Genomic DNA, 20,936 nt, shown 5'->3' with positions numbered 1-20,936 from the left:
GTTATGAAGAGTGGGAATTTGAAGCGTTGCGTAGCTTCCCAAGGGAACTATTTCTAAGGTGATAGAGTCCATTTATAATTGGATCGTAAATAAAATTTTTTCTGAACCGGACTCATTACTTTATTTACAGACCTCGCATATATTTCTCATTCCAAATGGAGTCTTCCTCTATCATTCATTAGTTTTAACTCAGATCAGGGTGGATGTTTTTCATTCGTACGTAACACATGACCGAACCATTTCATCACTTTTCTTTTGCGTCAGCAGTCTTAATTAATGAAGTCTGTTCAAATTCCTTTCTCATTACTGCATTCCTTACAGAATATCTTCCTGTCTTCCGCATTTTTATTTTCAAATACCTCATCTCAGAGCTAGTTAACATGATTCTGAACTCTAATATTTGTTAGCGACTTTTAATTACCGTATTATATTAATACAAATAGTAATATCTACTGGTATATTTTTGCCTTTAAGACATCTCGTTTACTCTTAATCATATTATTCATATAATAATATACAGATTCCGCTTTCTGGAAACTTCTATTAATTTTTCTATCTACTTTGCCATCATTAGAGACGTAAATTCTCACGTACTCGTAACCATTTACTTCTTCTAACGTTCCTATCTCCCGAAAGATGTTATTTGTATTCGTGCCCCCAAAAATTTTACAAAACTTTTTAACTTCTCTTTAAAAATATTTTATCTTGGAGTTCAATTTTCCAAAAAATTGTATAGCCTCCTATGCTGTACAGTTTCAATAGATATTATATTTTAGTATACAGTAATCTATATAAGAGAAAGTATTCTAATCTAGTAAATTTAACGCGTCAGGACATTTTAAAATCTCGAATTTTAATGACCCCCTTCTACCACCGCATAAAAAAATATTATTTTAACATTGAAAAATTCTGGAAGGATGTATTTATGTTGGCATGTCTTTTTCTAGATATCTCCAGGTTGGATAAACAGATACGGATAAAATTTGCTGCGATGATTTCTGAATATTAAGGCCATTTAATTTTGATTTGATCTTAATTAGTGGAGGAGGTAGGAACATAATGACCTCATAAGTATCGTATCTAAAAATTTTACGTAAAGGAAAGTTTTTCAGTAGCTTAAGCGCTACTTGAGGAGCAATAAATAATGTGAAAATATTTACTTTCCTTTAATTAAAATGTTGAGATACGATCCTTTTTGATTTTGTTATCGTTTCTGGACTCAAAGACAGATTCTTGTATTAATTATATGATTTTATTTCATTATTGTATCACTTCAGTTATGTATTTGGTCGATTTCATTCATAAATAGAGTGATAATAAGCCTAATTATTTTTTCATCGGTTATCCGATACGCTTGATATCTTTAGACTAACCGAAATTCATTTTAACCGACAAAAATTAAAGCTAATAAATTTTTTTTTAAACTTTTCAAACTTAGGCTCCATTTTCTCTCACAGCGTAACATTTTTTTATTATTATTATTTACTCGCTGGAGATATATTTCAATAGATTATTTCACGGAACGTAAATGAAAGAAACCTTTTTATATAAAAATAAGGCTGTATTTTAACTGAGTCGTTCCCTTCCATTACAGCAGATAAAATGTGGTATCTGAAGTATCATCTTATAACTTATCGTTTGTTTTTTTACGTATAAAAGTTATAATTTGATTAAGTCATAATTTTAAATTTTAACGAAGCACATAAAATGCCCAAACAATGGCAAAAAAACCAACTGAGATAATATGAGGGTATTTTAATAATTAAAGAGACAAACGACTTTATAAAAATTATTATTAATTCAATGAGTGACAATGAAAATGACAAAATGACAATATTAGTTGAATGACAGTGTCTTCTACTATTCAACTTAATCAACGGCTACATTTAGGCGCTTATCCCGTCTTTCTTATTCTAGTAATAAAGAATTGTTCGCTTCAACGTCTGAACCGTTTTTGTACCGCATTCTTGCTTGACCCTGTTCATTGTAGCCAAACTCGGTACCACGTAAAACCTTTTTGAGTTACCAAACAAACAAAAATAATTGACGGTGCAGATCGGGAATGTAAAATGGATATATCAACACCTCCTTATCTGACCGACCTTGAAATATATTCCCGTATCTTTTGACAGTATAGGAGCGGGCGATTTCATGGGAAGAATTACTACACCCCTTTTAAGAGAAAACCAGAACGTTTTCTCCTTATTGTTGGTTTTGTTTTATTTTTCGCTGTTGATTGTACATCGTTCTTCGAAATGATCGCAAAAAAAATTCTGTCTTTATAGTTCCAAAGCCTATTCGCTTTATCAGATGTTAACTGAATTGCTTTTAAATTTTTCCTGGTGGGCAAAATTTAGCGTTGCCATTCCACAGTCTGATGTTTGTTCCGGCTGAAAAAGATGAATACAAATTTCATCACGATACATTATGCGATCTGAGAAAGCCTTAGTAATTGCTAAAAATATCAGGTATATGTGAATTTGAGTCGATAGTCTTGATACCCGACTCGAACATATTTTGTTGTAATTCCGTTTATCGTGGATAATGGAATGTACTGTGGCTATACTCTCGCTATAAATTTCAAATATTTTTATGCGTTTTTCCTTACGAATAACATAATTTTATGATTTTGCAAAGCATCAGTCAAAACTTTCACCGGTCTTCCACTACGATAAAAATTTGTGACACCGATTCTGCCCGATTTAAACATTTTTATCCATTTTTAAACTTTTCTATGGTTAATACATTTTTTATCATAATGCTTTAACACCTGCAGTGAATTTTGATCGTTTTTACACCTTCCGTGGCGGCTCGCGTATAGGCGCTGCGAAACTGCAGCACTCGGTATTTTCACTTGATATTATCGAAAGCATTTAATATAACGAGTCCTTTTTCCTTTACTTCTTTCTTTATATTTGTGCAATATGTAATCCTTAAGCTTAACGTCAGTAACCATCCCCCCGTTTATGAAAATGATACAAAAATCTTTGTGCGGAACTGTGCGCTTCACACTGTGCGGCGTGGTGTTTGGCTGTTGTGCGCATGCGCTCATAGGAAGCTGCGCACGAGTCTGCGAGGGAGAGAGAGCACTGTCGACCCAGGCGTGCTGGTGGAAGGTAGTTCTTCTTTTACTCCGCGTATGTACGTAACGTTCCTTGTTCGTTCCCTTTTCTAGTTTAGTCGGTGGAAGGAATACGAAAGCGGTTTAGTTCTTTTTTCAGTAGCGATCAGAAGATGGCAGAAAGCAAGGGCTTTCGCCATCTTTGATCGCCAAATCTGTCCAAAAACACGTTGGAAGGGCGAAAGAGAAGGTAATTAGTAAAAACTAATTACGTATTTGTTTCTGTGTACATAGAAATTTAAATTAAGCACCGTTGGACTATAGTGTTTTTAAGCGGCATTTTATTAAGTTATTATCTAATAATACTAAAAAATATTGTCTGTTTTGACATTTTATTATTTATTCGGTTAAACCGAATACAGTTTTTAAGCACATTGTGCTTAAAAATCGTGTACCGTATTCTTGAATGCGATAAAGTGTAGAATTAGATTATTATCCTGCTTCCAGCTATTTTTCGGTTTTTTTATTTTACAGAAAACGTTAACCGTAGCCTTGAAAAGGCCCGGAAAAATGTTTTCTGGAGCAGCACCCCCACTAATTATTGCTAAGAGCTGCCACTACCTTCAGAAAAAAAAAGTCTTATCGTAGCACTATTATTCCACGGTATTCGAGGCGAAATTTTAAAATAAGCAAAAATGTAAAATTGAAAAATTATTTTCGAATAGCTGATATTTTCTACGTCAGCGTACCGACTTGAACGTCAGACGGTTTCAGTTTACTGTACTAATTAGTTTTTCCGCCGATGCTAATTTTTCTCTTTAATTATTAAATGACCCTCGCAGCATAAAGCAAAAGCGGAAATTATACGTAGAAAATAGAGCCTAAATATTAAATAAAAAATATTAATTAATAATTAAAATGAAAACTAATCGGGATCGTTATATAAAAACTTTATTTTACACAAAACATAAATATATATCTATATATATTTATTTTTAATAATAAATTAATAGTAAAATAACAACAGAATAATATTATTTATAATTAATTGTATTTATATTTATATATACACATATTTTTGTTTTATATTGGTCGTGTAATTTATTTATAATTTTTTTATGTTGTACGGTATCTTATCTGAATATTCATTCAGTCCTTCTTACAGTGGTAACACAGACAACTGCGTGCCGATTTGAAGACCAAATTCCTGTCACCGTCCAAGCAGGGTACTGGTACCTCAACCTGAAATTAATGAACAAATATATTATAAACTGTTATAATAACTACCGTTACAAATCCAGTAATATTATACTATTGAGAAAATATATTTATTTATTATTTTTTACCGCATTAGAACAACCCAAATGTGCTTACTGTTGGAAAGCGAAACAGAATCTCAAACAAAAACTTTAGTCGTACAGAATTGCTTTTGTACAACTAAACAAACACGGAAACAGAAAACAACTCCTGAATTTTTTTTAATCTTTCCGGAAGTCTAATCTACTTTGGTACTTAACGACGGGAGATCTTTGCGCCGGTGAGAGACACTTACATTCTATGATTTCTTAACGTCATAGGAAGGTGGCGAACCTCAATCGGTGTCTAAATCTTTTATTGAGAAATTCATAAAAAAATATATAAAATTAAAAAGTAACGCTTCTCACTTTTAAGCGGCATAAATCCAGTTTTTTATGGATTTTTTCTGCTTTATCAGTATTATGAAAGGCTTAAATTTAAGTTAAATTTAAAAACGTAATTTAGATAATTTTTTAAAGGAAATTTATTTAGGTAATTTAATAAAGTAATGTGTAGGCAAGCCACGTTTGGAATATGTAAAACAAATTGTTAGGGATGTAGGATGTAGGGGGTATACCGAAATGAAACGACTAGCACTAGATAGGGAATCTTAAAGAGCTGCATCAAACCAGTCAAATGACTGAAGACAAAAAGCAAAAAATAAAAAATAAATAAAGTAATAAACGCTTTAAATTTAATTATTTAAAGAACTGAAGAATTTATTCCGAACAGCTTCAACAAACACCGAGTGTAGGCCGCTCGCTCTTCCGAATAACAACTTTATATATTCTAGATGATTCCTAACAAGAGGCAAAAAATAATACGCGTGTGTCGAAGTTACGAAAATCATTTGTAATCGATATAAACTCAGATCTGTACGGGCTTTTCTGACATTTATTCGATGTAAACGGAAAATATAGCTTAGAATCCGACATTCATGTCTTTAATTATAAAAACTAAACTGATTTTTATGCGAAGCAATATTATACTGAAAAAGAAAAAAATATTAATTTTCTGAGAAAACGTTATACATTTTATTTTTTACTTTTCCTGTGAATATAGCTAGAATAACTACGAGTATATTAAAAGGGAAAGTACGGTGAAAAATGAGGTGTAGGGGATTTTTTGCAAATCTTTATGAATTAGGATCCAACTAGTTCATCTAGAACAATTAAAAAAAACATATGTATGCATCTATATGCGTTCCACTGCTCTTCGCTTTATATTTCAAGATTACCGAACCGATTTTCTAAAAAAATGGCTCAATATTTTTATATATATTGGACGTTGATTATTTTTTTTTTTTTCAAGATTCGTTAAAGATGTTGAAAGATATCGCGAAAACCCCGCTTTCAATTTTCTTCACAAGCATTTTAAAGAAAACGTGATTAAAATGTTTACCTTTTACATACACAAATAATTAATTTTTTTCCATTAATCCAACCCCTAACTCTTAAAATTGAAATAAATGTTTTTTGTTCTTTTTTATTATTTCCCTTCAATTTAGATATTTTTTAAAAATTCTTTTGAAAGTTAATACTTCATATAAACAGCTATCAATGAATGTCAACAATTTTTTAAATTATAGACGCCGAATCTAAAATGTAGAAACGTTTTTTGAGAATTAAATTTTTTAGCCTCTATTGAAGATTTAGAGAACATTACTTAAGCATAACAACCTTTGTGTGTGTGTGTGTGTGTGTGTGCGGTGTGAATATTTTAGAAAAATTATTTTTTAAATTTATTCTCCATCTCTAAAAAAAATTGTCTTCTTTTCTCTAAGTCTTTCAATTTTTATAATCAATTAGTTTTTTAAATTTTCCTTCATCCCTTAAATAGCTCAATGTCCTTTTCTTTTTTTTTCAAAAATCAACCCCACCTCTTAAAACTGAACTGTTGTTTTTTTTCTTTTGCTCTTTCTCCCTTCGGTTAAAATCCTTTACAAACACTTTTTGAAAGTTCTAATTTTTTTAAATTACAAATCCAGGACCTAAAACGCAGAAAAGTTTTTTTAGAAAATTTTATTTTTCTTATTTTAGCCCGAGATGTTAAGTTCAGAGAAAACTTTATTTAAGAAAAATTGGTAATCTATATGAATATTTTTAGAAAGGTTTTCTTAAAATTTATTTCCCACCTCTAAAAAATGTATATATTCTGTTGTTTGATTTTTCGCTCTCTTTTAATTTTATTAAAAAGCTATTTTTGTATTTTTCTTCACCACTTTAAGGGCTATTAAAATAGCTTTGGTACCTAAATTATATCGGGAACCCAAACCGAGAAGTTTTTTTTTGGTACTTTCATAGAAGTTATACTTTATTTTTTCAATATTTTTAAACAATTTTTTTTATTAGGTATCACTTCTTTATAAATAAATTTTCTTTAATTTTCCCCATGAGTAAATAAGTCATTAGAATCAACAATTTTTTATTCGAAATCTGTGAATATCGATGCGTAAATTCTATTTTAATTATCATTACTTGATCGCCGTAGCCGGGAAAGAAATGAAAGCGCCAATATTTTGGCAAGTTTATTGAAATTCAGTGATATACAATTATCATATACCCATTCAACAACCCACCGGGTTGGTCTATTGGTTAACGCGTCTTCCCAAATCAGCTGATTTGGAAGTCGAGAGTTACAGCGTTCAAGTTCTAGTAAAGCCAGTTATTTTTACACGGATTTGAATACTAGATCGTGGATACCGGTGTTCTTTGGCGGTTGGGTTTCAATTAACCACACATCTCAGGAACGGTCGAACTGAGAATGAACAAGATTACACTTCATTTACACTCATACATATCATCCTCATTCATCCTCTGAAGAATTATCTAAACGGTAGTTACCGGAGGCTAAACAGGAAAAAGAAAGAATAAAAGAATACCCATTCAACAACACTATTTATAAAATAATAATAATAAGACAAGAATTATTAGTTAAAAGGATTATTTCTTCCCATACAATTAAGATTACGTAATAATTACGTTATCCCCTGTATGCCCTCATAAATTATTTCCTCGTCTTTCATATGATATTTTCGTAAATAATATGATTCAAATCAATACATTATTATTATTTTATAAGTAGTAGAATCTTTTTAACGTAGATCTACGAATATCTAGATATAATTCTTCGGTTCCGCGAAGACAAAAGAAACGTAGAGTTTTAAGAAAGAATCATTACGAGTCGAAAGTATAATTTGATAGATGAAATTCAAAAGGAGTACTTTAAAGACCTTTGAAAACAATTAAAAGGTAGATTAAATGATGTATTGTTATGTTATTTTAAAAATGATAGTAGTTTGAGAGAATTGTAATGTCAAAATTGTTCTGATTAGGACTTCTAAGTAGAATGAAAAAATATTAATAAAATAGGGGGAAAAAAAGATGTTAAAGAATAAATACGAAAAAGGTTAAGAAGAAAACCGAGGGTAAAATTAAAGCGGTAGACATAGAATTGAATGAGGAGGAGAACGATGAAGGAGAGAGATGACTTTTGAAACCGAGAGAAGTAGAGGACAGTTAGGTGGAAGGGTCCGATCCGAATAAACTTGGAAGAAGAAATCAGGTAATTTTATTTCGTTTTAGTAATACATTGTGCACCTTGTAAAAAAAATATTTTACGCGAAAAAGAAGATTCGAAACCGGCAACGCCGGTAAACTGCGGAAGAAAAGACGCTAACCACTTTGCCAAGGTGACTGATATACATTACCGTTAATATTAAGCCTATTTATATTCAATTTTTCAATCCTTTCGTTTCACACATCCTTAATTATTCTCTTTCTCCCGGTATTACAAATATCACCCGCTAACAGTTAATTAGCATTATACTTGTCATCCCTTCCTGTAGTATTTTATTTACAAACGATTATCCCCCCCCCCCCCATTCTACAACCTACACACTGTTATCACAAAAAACAATTCTGTTTTTCCACTCCAGCATTCATCTTAAATATTTACCAAATAATTAATCAGAAAAACAAAGGAAAAATTAAATTCCCGTTTCTTTGTTTAAATTAAATATGTGAAACCTCTAGGTTTAATATATTTATTTTATATAATCTTTTTTTATAATTAATCATTTTGTTTTTCGATAATGATTAAATTAATATATATTAGAGTTTTTGTAAAGCATTTAGGATTAAAATTCTTGTTATTAAGATAAAAATTATAATTATCTTTTCTGCTAAGATTACTATAATTTAATGTTGAGTACTGTTTACCTTTCTTAGCTTCATTAGGGTTAATCGGGTTAATCGACCTGAGACTGTAAAAAACTACAGTTCATTCATATATACAGTAACGAACAAATTAGTCCGAACAAAGGGAATTTTTGTTCTGCGGCAGACTTCTTGCTGTTTGGTGTTTTAGGTTATGTTTTTAGTTCCTATACAAACAGAATTAGCGGTTTTTGTGCTTTTATAATTCATCGTCGATTAGTTTTTGACGATCATGTGAGTTTCTGTTATAAGTTTGTTGTTCGTTTCTAGTTAATACAAATGATGCAACCCCACGAAAACGGTCAAAAATCGTTGCGCTGTCCCGACACACACAAATGACTCAAAAACAGACTGCGTAAAAACAGTGAGCGTAGTGTGGAGTTAGGTACTGTAAATGAAATCGTGAAAAGATTTAGAGAAATTTTTGCGTATCTACAAAGAGAAAAGGAAAATGCGGAAGAAAAAAGAAAACTACGCCTACGCAGAATCGATTACTAATAAAAAAAGCAAAATTAATCCACGATTGTCACCTGCTGACCTTAACAGGGTATTAAGAGCCAGTGGGACTAACGTTTCCGGTAAAAAATGGACTATTGAGATGTGAAAAAAAGTTATTTTTTCAGACGAGACTCAATTGTTTGTCCAAGGGGAGAGAGTTTGTCTAGATTCTTACACCCGTACATCTGCAACCTCCTAAACACCCAGCCAACAAGATGTTTTGAAGATGATTTACACAAAAAGGGCCAGGAGCACTTATGCCTGTGAATGGGATGATGAAATCGAACCGATACGTTAGCATATGCCAAAGAAAAGTAGGCCCGCTTATGCGGAAGAACCCAGAACTCGTTTTTCAACAGGACCTTGCACTATTCACGCGTCAAAAAAAAGCAAAAGAGTTTTTCAAAAACCAAAAAATTCGAGTGCTCTCGTGGCCAGGGAATTCCCCCGACCTGAATCCCGTTGAAAATATACGGGACTAAAAAGAAAACTTGGGAAAATGAATTGTAGTACAAAAACCGACCTTATTAGTTCAGCGATACAGGTTTGATTTCGAAATGAAGAAATCAAAAATCATTGTTCTGCCTTAGTGGAACCAATAGCAAAGAGTAGTAATTAGATAATGAAGAAGAAAGACATATAAACAATTACATTTGAGTAAGTTTGACTATTAAACATTTTTTTTTTTTTAAATAAAATTTTCTTTCAAAAATATTGTGTTTGGATTAATTTGTTCGCTACTGTATCATCCTCTGAAGTAATACCTTACGGAGGTTCCTGAGGATAAACAGAGAAAGAGAGACGGTTATTCGGGATGTATCGATTATTCAAATAGTATACAGTAACATATTCATGTCCTCTAATATAGAGGACATAAAAATTGGCTGGAAATTATTTTATTTTTTGAGAATAAATTAAATTCACGCTAACATTTTTCACTGTAACTCGGTTATTTGAAGTCCGATTTGAAGAAAAAACAAGGAACAATTCGGTCTAAAATGAAACGCTCAAAATTTAGCTTAAACATAAAAAACCTCTACTTTTTAACACCGTGTAAGTTGTTGGCTGATTTTGCCGTGATCTTTTGTCGTCAAAAAATATTAATATAAAAAAAAAATATAATTATTACAATTAATTAATTATTAATCACGGAGATCGTTAGAACTTCGTCGCGAAGTCAATTGACTATTGAGGCGCGAAGTCAACGAACTGCATTTACTGTTCTAAACATGACCTAGCCTAACAGTGAAATGAGAATAGGAAAAAAACCGTGAAAATATTATATTTCACTTCAGTTAGATTAGTAATAAAGAATACTTTCAAAATATACCTTGAATTTTGTTAGACAACATTTTTTCCATTTGATGAACCGCGGAACTCGAATATGTCATCTTATTCATTTTTTTACCATGACTACGAATCGCACCGCTAGATAACAGTACTTGATAGTACTAGGTAGCGTACAAAAACTTGATAATGTACTTGAAATAATAAAATTTAAAAGAAATATATTACAGCTTGTTTTAATAGTAAATAAAAGTACTGAAGATGAAATAATTTTTTTAATCCCCATCACTTCTTAAAAAAATAAATAAATAAAGGTATTAGTTTACAAGAGATTATACTAGTTTTATAAAAAAAGGAAAAATATGGTATGAAGTGAATGACATGACTATCAACAAAAAAAAATTTGCCGTGAAATTCAATTCGTTTGTTCTAAGGCAATAAATTTTAATAATAAAACTATAAGAACAATCAATAATTCATAAAATAAATAAAAACATAATCTAACAAAATTCAGTGATATCCAAAAAAACCGGCCCGATTTCATTTATCTATCACATTTAGAGAAATAATACAATTCTTATGATTATTCGTTGTTTAATAAATGACATCGCGCCGGTAAGGGTTTTGTAACAAATTTTTCTATTTTTTGCTTATTATATGGAACCCTTAAACATTGTTTATTATCTATTATTGTATATCTATTGTCTATCACATATATTTAACATGTAATTTTTTTTAAAGAAAATTCTAAATTAATACCAGATTTTGATAACAGAAATATAGTTTCTTACCTTTTTTCATATCAGAAGCGTTTTGTTAAAAACAGTTTTATATATATTACAGAAATTTTTGTTTTTTGAAGGGAAGAAATGATATCTGCGAGCCTCTTACCATACGGTTTACAATTTCATTGTAATTTTTTTTATTATAATTTGTTAATTAATTATTATAATTTTATAATTAAATATTAATATAATTATAATTTTGTTAGAAAATATTTAATAACATTATTAAACTAAATTGGAAATTTATCTTCATTATCTTATTTTCTTTTCCTAACCGCACTTCTAAAACTTATATGTGATACAATAGGATCATAGATAAGTTTTAAAAAGTTCCTTATATCACTCTCCCGTTTAAATAAACGCTTGTTTTATCTTTTATCTAGGAAAGAAATTTATAATAAAAGTATAATAATAATGTTGCTTACATCTTCTGTATCCATGATGTTGCAGCACTCGCCCAACGACGTGATCGGCTGATGAGGATTCATCAAAACCGTTTCCAAAGCGGACGGTACCGACCACGACAAACAGTAGCCCCTACAAGCGTTTGTAGTTACAGTTACTTCTCTGCACCCCGGGATACTAATTTTCCTCGTATGCCCTTAAAAAAAAGTAAAATTAAATAAAATTACAATGTTCTTTTTTACGATTAGTGAAAATATAATATGTTTTTGTTTTTTAATTTTTAAATAATGTATTAACAAATATAACTATTTTTATTACAAAAAGAGCAGTAAAAATTCCGGGATAATAAGATTTTTATAATATTGCCTTCAAAGATCGATGGATTTGAATATTTATTCTTTCGGGTGTATCTAATTATTATAACAGATGAAAATATCATTATTTAAAGAAACAGTTTTTTCAAGCTGTGTTAATATGCATTATAACGAGAATCGATAGTTTTCTTTTGAGATCGTCAAGGCTTGGACTCAGTCGATACAAAAACCTAGAGTACCGTTCAAAATTAAGAGAATATTGTAGAACTAATAAAATTGTCAATCTCTTTTATTAATAAAATAATTTAAAACATAAAAATAAAAACCGACTTCAAAAAATAATAGTACTAAAAAGTAAAAAACAATTATATTTTTATTTATTTAGCTATAACAAATAACTATTAGCAATAGTATTATGAAGTATTATTATTAGTATTATAAGCTGCAGTACAAATAACTATTCTTGAATTGGGTGCCAGCCAGCACAAGTTAAACGCAAGAGTTATGAAAATTAGTTCCTCAACCGACCGCTAGACGGCTAAAGCCGCTAAACACGAATCTCACATATAAAATCTCTAGAGCATATAAGAGAGCGTCTCACGATCATGCCTCTTCTTCAGTTGTACCAAAGAATCTATAAAGTATTCTTATATCATCAAATTTTTATGTCGCATTTTTTTAATTATATTTTTTGTAAATCTAATTTTATTTAGAAAAACTTCTCTTACCAATTTTGCATTGCTTGAAGTAGGATTTGTATTATATATAGATTATAGGTTTTTTTTTGTTTTACTTGTGCTGGCTGGCACGGACTTTAAAAATAGTTATTTGTTGTAAATACTTAGTTAATAAAAAAAAATATAATTATTTGTTACTTATTATATTTAATATATTATAACTATAATATATATTTATATAAATTATTATTATTATTATTATTATTATTACTATGCTTTTACGGCCAACATGGGACCATTTAAGTCAATTTTAGTTGGATCTTTTCTGAGAAAAGCGTGTTATTTCACTCTTCCGAGCTACCCAGTTTTCTTCATCCGTTCAGATCTAGCTTTCTTTTCTTCATCCGTAAACACCTTCTTCGTTGTATTTTGTCGTTTGTCTGTCTTTTTTTTAAATCTAATGCTTTTGTCTTTTAGCTTTGTAATTTTTCCAGTTTTATTCTGTAGGTCGGTCAGGGAAATTCCCAATTCTTTCATATCTTCTCTAATTTCTTTGATCCATCCTACTTCTAGTTTTTGGAACCAGAGCTTTTCAACGATATTTCTTGACGGTCTTGTTTCCGGTGTCCTTATGAGATGCCCAAAGAAAGAGATTCTTTTTTTCCGCATAGTATCAGTAACAGGCTCTATTTCTCGATACACCACCTCATTTGGCACAATCTACCATCGGTCTTCTTTTTGGTGTTTTTTATTGATACACGTTCTGACAATTCTCCTCTCTATTTCCAGAATTTTTTCAATTCGGTTTTTCTGAGTGATTTTGAAAAGGGTCTCGCTTCCGTAGGTGACTTCTGGCTGTACTACAGTTTTATAATGTTTAAGTTTTGTTTTAGCAGAAAGGCATTTTTTGTTATATGTTGACCGAGTTAATTTTTAGGATTTAATCAATTAATTTGTCCTGTTTTGCCGTGTCACTTTTTCATTTAAATTATAAGTTATTATTTCCCCTAGATATTTAAATAGTTTTACTATTTTAATTTTCTGATCGTTTACCGTAATGCGCTCTATTACCAGAGGATCTATGGCCATCAGTTCAGTTTTTTCGAAAGAGATATGAAGCCCTATCTTTTATGCTAGGTTTTGAAGGCTCATGATTTGTGTTTTGGCTTCTTGAATATTATTTGCTAAAAGAGCGAGGTCATCTCCAAATCCTAGGCGATTTAGTATAATGGAGTTTTTCTTAGTACCCGTTTTTATATTCTTGGGATTTATTTCATACCATTTTCTCATGACAAATTCGAGGGCGCAGTTAAAAAGGAGTGGTGAGAGGCCGTCTCCTTGCCTCAATCCAATTTTTATGTAGAAGGGTCGAGAGAGTTCACCTCTGAATTTCACTCTGGACTGGGTATAGGTTGAAGTTAATTTTATCATGTTTACGAGTTTAGGGTGAAGGCCCAGGTTTCTCAGAATATTCACCATGGATGGTCGGTGTATACAATCATAGGCCCTTTAAAATCGACGAAGGTGATTGATTATTAGTTGTTTTTTCCGTCTTTTATATACGTCCATCATAAGTTTTAGGGATATTATTTGCTCCGGGCAACCTCTCCATTATTACTATTATATAATTAAAATATGGGTAGGCCTACTAAATGCGCCGCTCAAATGAAACAGCGATGTTCGAAGGAAAATTGCCAAGAAAGAAATTATCGTTTAAGGAAAAATAGAGAAAGAAATGCCGGGAATATCTCCGCAATGAGAATGTAGACTCTCTCAAATCAGAACGTACAACAGTCGATTCTTAGGGAATGAAAGCCTAGAGCTTTCTCAACTTTTGATTCTTCTAGAGTCTCAAACTTTTTCGCCTACCGCCCACACTGAGAATCAAAATTTCTCTAGCGCCCCCCCCCAAAATCTTTACCCTTTAATTTCCATACTTATTTGTATCAATGCTGCTTAGATCGGGAAATATACAGCATTAAAGACAAAAGTGGCCTTTTCTCTTTAAAGTGGAATATTTTCGTTCAGAAAAATCGTAGAGAGAAATAAAAAAAAAGAAATTAAAGTTAAAGTCTTAAGCTTTTAAATAATTTTCATGTAGTTTACTGAAAACAATTCTTTTCCCTCATGCGCTCGATCAAGCACGAAGAAAAACTTTCAAATTTTTAATACTTTTCTTGCCACTTATTTTTTTTTAAATTGATGATTTTTGGAAATCTGAAGTATACGCCCAAAAAGTAAAGTATTCAAGCTTTGATTTTTTTTTATTCGTCTCTCTAAGCATCTTGCTTGCAGAGTTAAAGTAGTTTGAATATAATAATTTTCTTTATCGTAAAATATATGTGTCCCATTAATTTTTTGTACTAGTGAAGTAGGTATTTAATTTTATTTTCAAATACCAGGAAAACATAATTTTTAACTTTTTTTTTTTTAATCGCCTTTTCAGACCGGCTGAACGTCCCCCAATTTTCTGTGGGCTTTCTACCGCCCCCCTGAAGGCCTTCAGCGCCAACAAGGGGGCGTCACTTTAAGAACGAATGGTCTAAAGAGTCATGTTTATCGTGTCAGTCTAATACACAAACGAAACGCAAGAGCGACGTTCTCACCGCCTCGGCTTGATATATGAAGAAGGAAAGCATTCATAAAATTTGATGATAAAATTGATCTCTGGATGGTTGCGTAGCCGTTTCGTCAATTTGTACAACAATTCAAGCGACAAAGGGATACAGAGATGTCGGGCGCAGAATGCCATCTCTAATAATAAGCTGGGCTGTAACTGTTTACAAACTTCAGGGTACAACTGTTGATAGGACAGTGATAGACAGTGATAGACCTTACTGCAAAATTATAACATTTAACTCGCTTCATACAGGGTGATATCGGATGGGAGCTTGTTGTATGACTGTTTATTTAATATCGCAAAATTATAATTTATTATTGCATAATATATTATAATTATTATATTACTGTTAATATAAGTATTATAAATATTGTATATAAATATTAAATGCAGCCGCGGTCAGCGGCTACGGGTGTCAAGCCGTTCGGTTTTTTGATATTTCTCCTAAGATTATCATCGGATTTAATTAAAATTTATACGGAACCACTGCGAAAGTATCCTCTTTCGAATAAAATAAAAATTATCAAAATCAGTTTAATAACGTCGGAGATATTGCGTAACATACATTTACAAAAAAATATAGTCGAATTGATAACGTCCTCCTCTTTTGAAATCGGTTTAAAAACAGAACAGAAAATAAAATTTGTATTTATGCGTACGGTTATATCCGCGAGATCGGAATTGCTTTCCAACCTATATACGTTTGTAACCGCACGATTTGTTTAAACTCAGAAAGCTATATACGGGTACGTACGCATTTGCCGATTTTACCACGCGTATTTAATTTTGTTAAATTCAGTAGAGCAGTAGTAGAGTAGCGGTTTGTTAAATCCAGTGTTAGTATCCAGTAGAGGCTACGAAAAAGTTTTTTCATTCACCCGACGCCGACCCCGGGGCCTCCAGGGGACACAGAGACGAACCCGGGCCGCGGAGCACGCTTCGCTCGACATTCTCGTCTGGACCCCTGCATTGTTTATTACCCTCATGGTTGTGATAATAATACTGATAAATTACAATTAAGGTATTCAGGCTTTACACAAACCTGAAAAAGAAACTAAATTACAAAAGATAGAGTAGTAATAATTATGTTAACTAAAGTAAAGATATCTTTGACGAGGAAAACTCTACAACCTATCTCGGTCGCCATGATGACAGAATTATTATGACAGTTATCTCACTTACATAACAGACATGACTAACTTTGTACTATGACGACCAGTGTTTTCATTTTAACATTTTATAAAATTTAATTTTAATGATCTATAATGGAAGAATAACTTTTCCTGAGGATGGTCGAATGACCGAAAGTGCTAGAGAAGAGATTGCGGACGAATTATTGGTAAGGATGAATTTTATATATATATATATATATATATATATATATATATATATATATATATATATATGTTTATACAGGGATAAGTCAATTAAATACCAAATTATTAGATTAAATTCACATTAAATAATTTTCCCGAAAAGAAAATATTACATCATACATGAAATTTAAATTAAAAACAAATTTTAAGTAAAATATAAAATAAATGCTCCAGAAAAAAAGATACTAATGTTACAACTTTTTCTTTTTTAAAGTATTTATAGACTGAAACCATTAGTAAACAAAATATCTTAAAATAAAAACAGATTTCAATGAAATGATTTTTTAAATTTAATTTTTATTTATTAACGCTATTAAATGTCATATCAAACACTTCTATATAAAATATTTTTAACTCACCTACTTTGTGGCATCCGGGACGCTCCCAAAAATCCATTGTCTGTTGTTGCAATTGAAAACTATACCCGTATGAGAATAGCGTTCGGCCGGCCAAAACGAGGAGACCTATCATTAGCCATCTCAAGAAATGTCCACGAAACACCATCGTGTACGACTACAACAAAATAAACAAACAATAATTGAGTAAATATTATTTATTTATCGTACAATAAAACTGTTGAAAAAAGTATAAATTGTTTTTTTTTTTTTTTTTTTGTTTTTACAGCTATTGAGTTCCCCTGCTCCAAAAGTTTTCAAAATCTCGAATAATACTTAGGAAAAATTTTTATAAATGATTATATCTCAAGAAATTTTTTTCTATGTTCGTGAAATTTGTACGAGGCTCGGCTGATAAATTTTGCACATATGTGCGTAGCATGAGAACGAAGAACTATTGGAGTGAAATAAAAATACAATTCCTCGACTAAAAAATGCGGTATTTATTTTTCAATATAATTCCCGTTTACACCGATACACTTTTCCCGACCTGTGACAAGTTTTTGCATTCCGTCACCGGAAGATCCTGGGGGTCTTTCTCGGATCTTAATGTCCACAACTTTCTACACCTCATCGTCGGTGGTGTAATGAACTGACTTAACTTTGAGATCCCGCTTGAGATAAGGGAAGAAGCGGAAGTCGCACAGAGCCAAATTCGGCGAGTATGGCGGATGCGGAATAGGCTTCGGCCTATTATAGCTTGCGGAGAGCCATCAGAGGGTTTGCTCGGTACCCATCGTGCACAGATTTTACGGTAACCCAGTCGCTCGATAATATGGCCTTCTCGTTTTTTAGATATGCTTAACTGAATAGCGATGCGTTGCCGGGTGATACTCCAGTCTCTTTGATGCAAATCGTCCACCTCCTTTCGATGTTTCTCGTCACATAGAAAGCGGTCGTCCGCTGCGATTGCGTCCTCAATTGTCGCTTTACCGGCTTCACACTCGCGAAATTTCAACGCCCAACTATTCACAGTACTCCTGTCAACAGTTTCACTACCGTAAACCGCTTTTAAACGATGAAAAATATTCGTAGGATTCACATTTTCTGCTGTGAAAAATTCGATTACTGCGCGTTGTTTTAACCGTATTGACATATTGGCCGTACTCGACTCCATTTTAACTGTTAGTGAAAAACCGGTGAACGGATTTTTAAAATCTGACAACAAAGTTACACAACTCTGGCTATCGAAGGCTTAGCCCTCTGTAGACTACTACTTAGGAGTATATAAATTACCGTTTTATTTGTTGTTTGACGTAAAAATTTTGCGAGAGTTAAAATCGATACGCATTATAGAATGTGTATGACAAACACATATAATTCAAATTATATTTCAATTTTGTATGATAAACGGTTATTGAAGTATACACTTACCGATTGAGATTATTACAATTGGTAATTTAAAAGAAATAGATCGGTGAATTTGTAAAGGAATGATACAAATTATCCCAACCCCTTTCATTATTTGTTTGACAGAAAAGTTTTACACCGTTAAATTTTTTATGTTTCAATCACCCACGAAATTTTAAAATAGTATGACAAACCGTTATCGAAATATTTAATCAGTTTAATTATAGACTACTCCCCCTCTCAAAATAACTGATTGACTTCAAAATAAAATTTTTAAATATCTATAAAAGAAGTGTATAAGCCTTCTAAAACATATTGAATTATGTAAAAAATTATTCTACTGTTTGAATAAAATTGCATCAGTGATCCGTATTCAGAAATCATCGGTAAAAATCTTCATAAAATCAGGTCAATTCAGTCTAAAGATAGTAAGCAAAAAGATAAGTAACGTAAAAAGTAAGATTTTAGGCTTAGTATCTCCCACTCCAAAATGAAATTGCTGAAATACATAACTAAAGTGCATACAAATATAAAGAAATCGTGTAATTAATACAAAAATCTGATTTTGAATCAAGAAAAACTCGTTTTTTTAAACTCTTCCTTTATGAGAATTGAATAAAACCAAATACCATCATCCCAATCCTGTAAGGGAAGACACCCGCCTTGTGACGCTTCCGGTCGCTATCCCCCCCCCCCCGTTCTTGCCCTAATGGGCTTTAACGGGAGTCGTCTTTCGCTCTCTAACTTTTTACATCTCATAAGCCAGAACTCGGTGGGATCCCACCGATGTAAATGCCTCGGTAGACATTTACATCGGTGATTTTTAAACTCGGCATTTGCCATGACATCGTTGCCCTCTGAACTAGCTAACCGAGTTCGCGAAAGCACGAACCCCGGCGCCTAGTTCTACTTTTTACTGAACCAATTTGTGCGTAAATGTCTCATAATAATCGAGGCAATAGAATAAATAACATACGATAATAAATGGTGTTAGCAACAACGAAATTTATTTTTAGATCCCTTAGTGAACACAGACGTTCGGTTCATACCCCTGACTTGGTTTCATTTGTGGACTCCGGTCTGTTCTAGCAAGAAGAGGCGGACAGACCTCCACTCAGCTCCATCGCAGTCCCGCGTGACATTTACTTTCACTACTACCATCGTCGAGATGCCGCTGCACCTACACCAAATACCATCAGTAAAAAAGTATCTTACATACCTAGGGGGCATTAAATTACGTGATAAAAAAAATTACCTCCCGTTTGAGTATGTCTAAAAGCACTTAGCTGCTGACAAAACTGTGCGGATAATGAATGGACACAAAAAAGAATTAAATTAAAAATCTTAAAGAACCTAAAATAATTAAATAACTGTATTTTTACCTTATAATAATTTGTGACATTGTGATATTGTTTTTTAGACAATAAAATTAAAATTTTTTATTGACCGTCGTGCACGACCGGTAGACTGCATAGATAATCTTTAGTTATCATCGAGATAACAGGCACAAGTTGTCACGCACAACAGCTATTCAGAACGTTAAATTTCATCGTCTTAAATACAATATCACAGAGGACTTATGGTAAAAATACAGTTATTTAATTATTTCACGTTTTCTAAGATTTTTAATTTTATTTATTAGTTTTTAAAGATTAGTAGGCCGGTGCCCAAAAATGAGAAGTTTATAGGCTGATGATGACGATGATGAAAGTTTAGTATACTTGACCGACGCAAATTATTTAATAATCCGCACAATAATATAGCCTTGCTGGAGTTAAAAAAACTTAGATAAATTCAAAAGCCGTTTTGAAGAAACATATCTACTGCAGCGCCCCCTGGCGACGTATAACCGTAAAACTAATGTAAGAACCTGCTTTGAGGTGACACCTATGTAATTCAAAAAACTGCATCAAAATCAGCCCAGCCGTTTTAGAAAAACACATCTACTACAGCGCTCCCTGGCGGTTTATAGCCGTAAAACTAATCCAAGAACCTGCTATGAAGTGATACCTATGTAATGCAAAAAACCACATCGAAATCGGTCCAGTAGTTGTTGAGGAAAACGGTAACAAACATACACACATAAGCTCTTACCCCAAACGCATATACCGTCTCCGTTCCGTCGTGAGTAAAAATGTAATTTAAAATTTTACGTGTAAAAATATTAAATTAATAATGAAAAATTCATTTTTATTTTATTTTACGGAAAGGTACTTAATAGCCACGGTTATATAACCGCAGGGACTTCTAGATTCAACAAAAATAAATATACTAAACGGTGTTTTAAATCATAATTAAAAACACCAAACACTTTGAGGTACGAAATCAAAGAACTAGAAATCAAGGTTTTTTATAAATAATTCATAATTCTTTTGGTTTCTAAGAAGTCGATTCAAAAGAAAGTTGTAACAACATTTTGATAAATGTTTTAGACGATAGAAATAAAGATTTAACCTGAATTATTTAACGTCAATCAACCGTAGCCAATTTTTGTTTAAAACTGTTTTTGACACGTTAATTCCAGAACTACATAATGGATTTCACAGCTGACCTCTGACCTTCAAACCGATCCCTCATCATTTTTTACCCAATCACCATCGTACTTTATCACTTTCTAATTTATTTTATAAAAAAATATTATTTTTTTATTTAAAC

At 31.9% G+C, this 20,936-nt stretch overlaps 1 protein-coding gene across 2 annotated transcripts in view; it reads right to left on the bottom strand.

Annotated features, from left to right (window-relative positions):
• Positions 1-4,155: 4,155 nt before the first annotated feature.
• The window catches only part of Gpa2 (Glycoprotein hormone alpha 2), a 179,520-nt gene continuing 162,739 nt past the window's right edge, over positions 4,156-20,936 (bottom strand). For both annotated transcript variants that reach the window (XM_075369860.1, XM_075369858.1), the window contains exons 2-4: positions 16,896-17,049; positions 11,570-11,745; positions 4,156-4,303 (exon numbers count right to left, since the gene is read on the bottom strand). In XM_075369860.1, the coding sequence (XP_075225975.1) occupies positions 4,211-4,303; positions 11,570-11,745; positions 16,896-17,040 (414 nt within the window). In that variant the 5' untranslated portion in view covers positions 17,041-17,049 and the 3' untranslated portion in view covers positions 4,156-4,210. The remainder of the gene's footprint in view (positions 4,304-11,569; positions 11,746-16,895; positions 17,050-20,936) is intronic.

This window comes from Lycorma delicatula, chromosome 6, assembly GCF_047948215.1.
Source record: "Lycorma delicatula isolate Av1 chromosome 6, ASM4794821v1, whole genome shotgun sequence".
NCBI lineage: Eukaryota > Metazoa > Arthropoda > Insecta > Hemiptera > Fulgoridae > Lycorma > Lycorma delicatula.
This window is presented reverse-complemented; position numbering and strand designations above follow the sequence as displayed.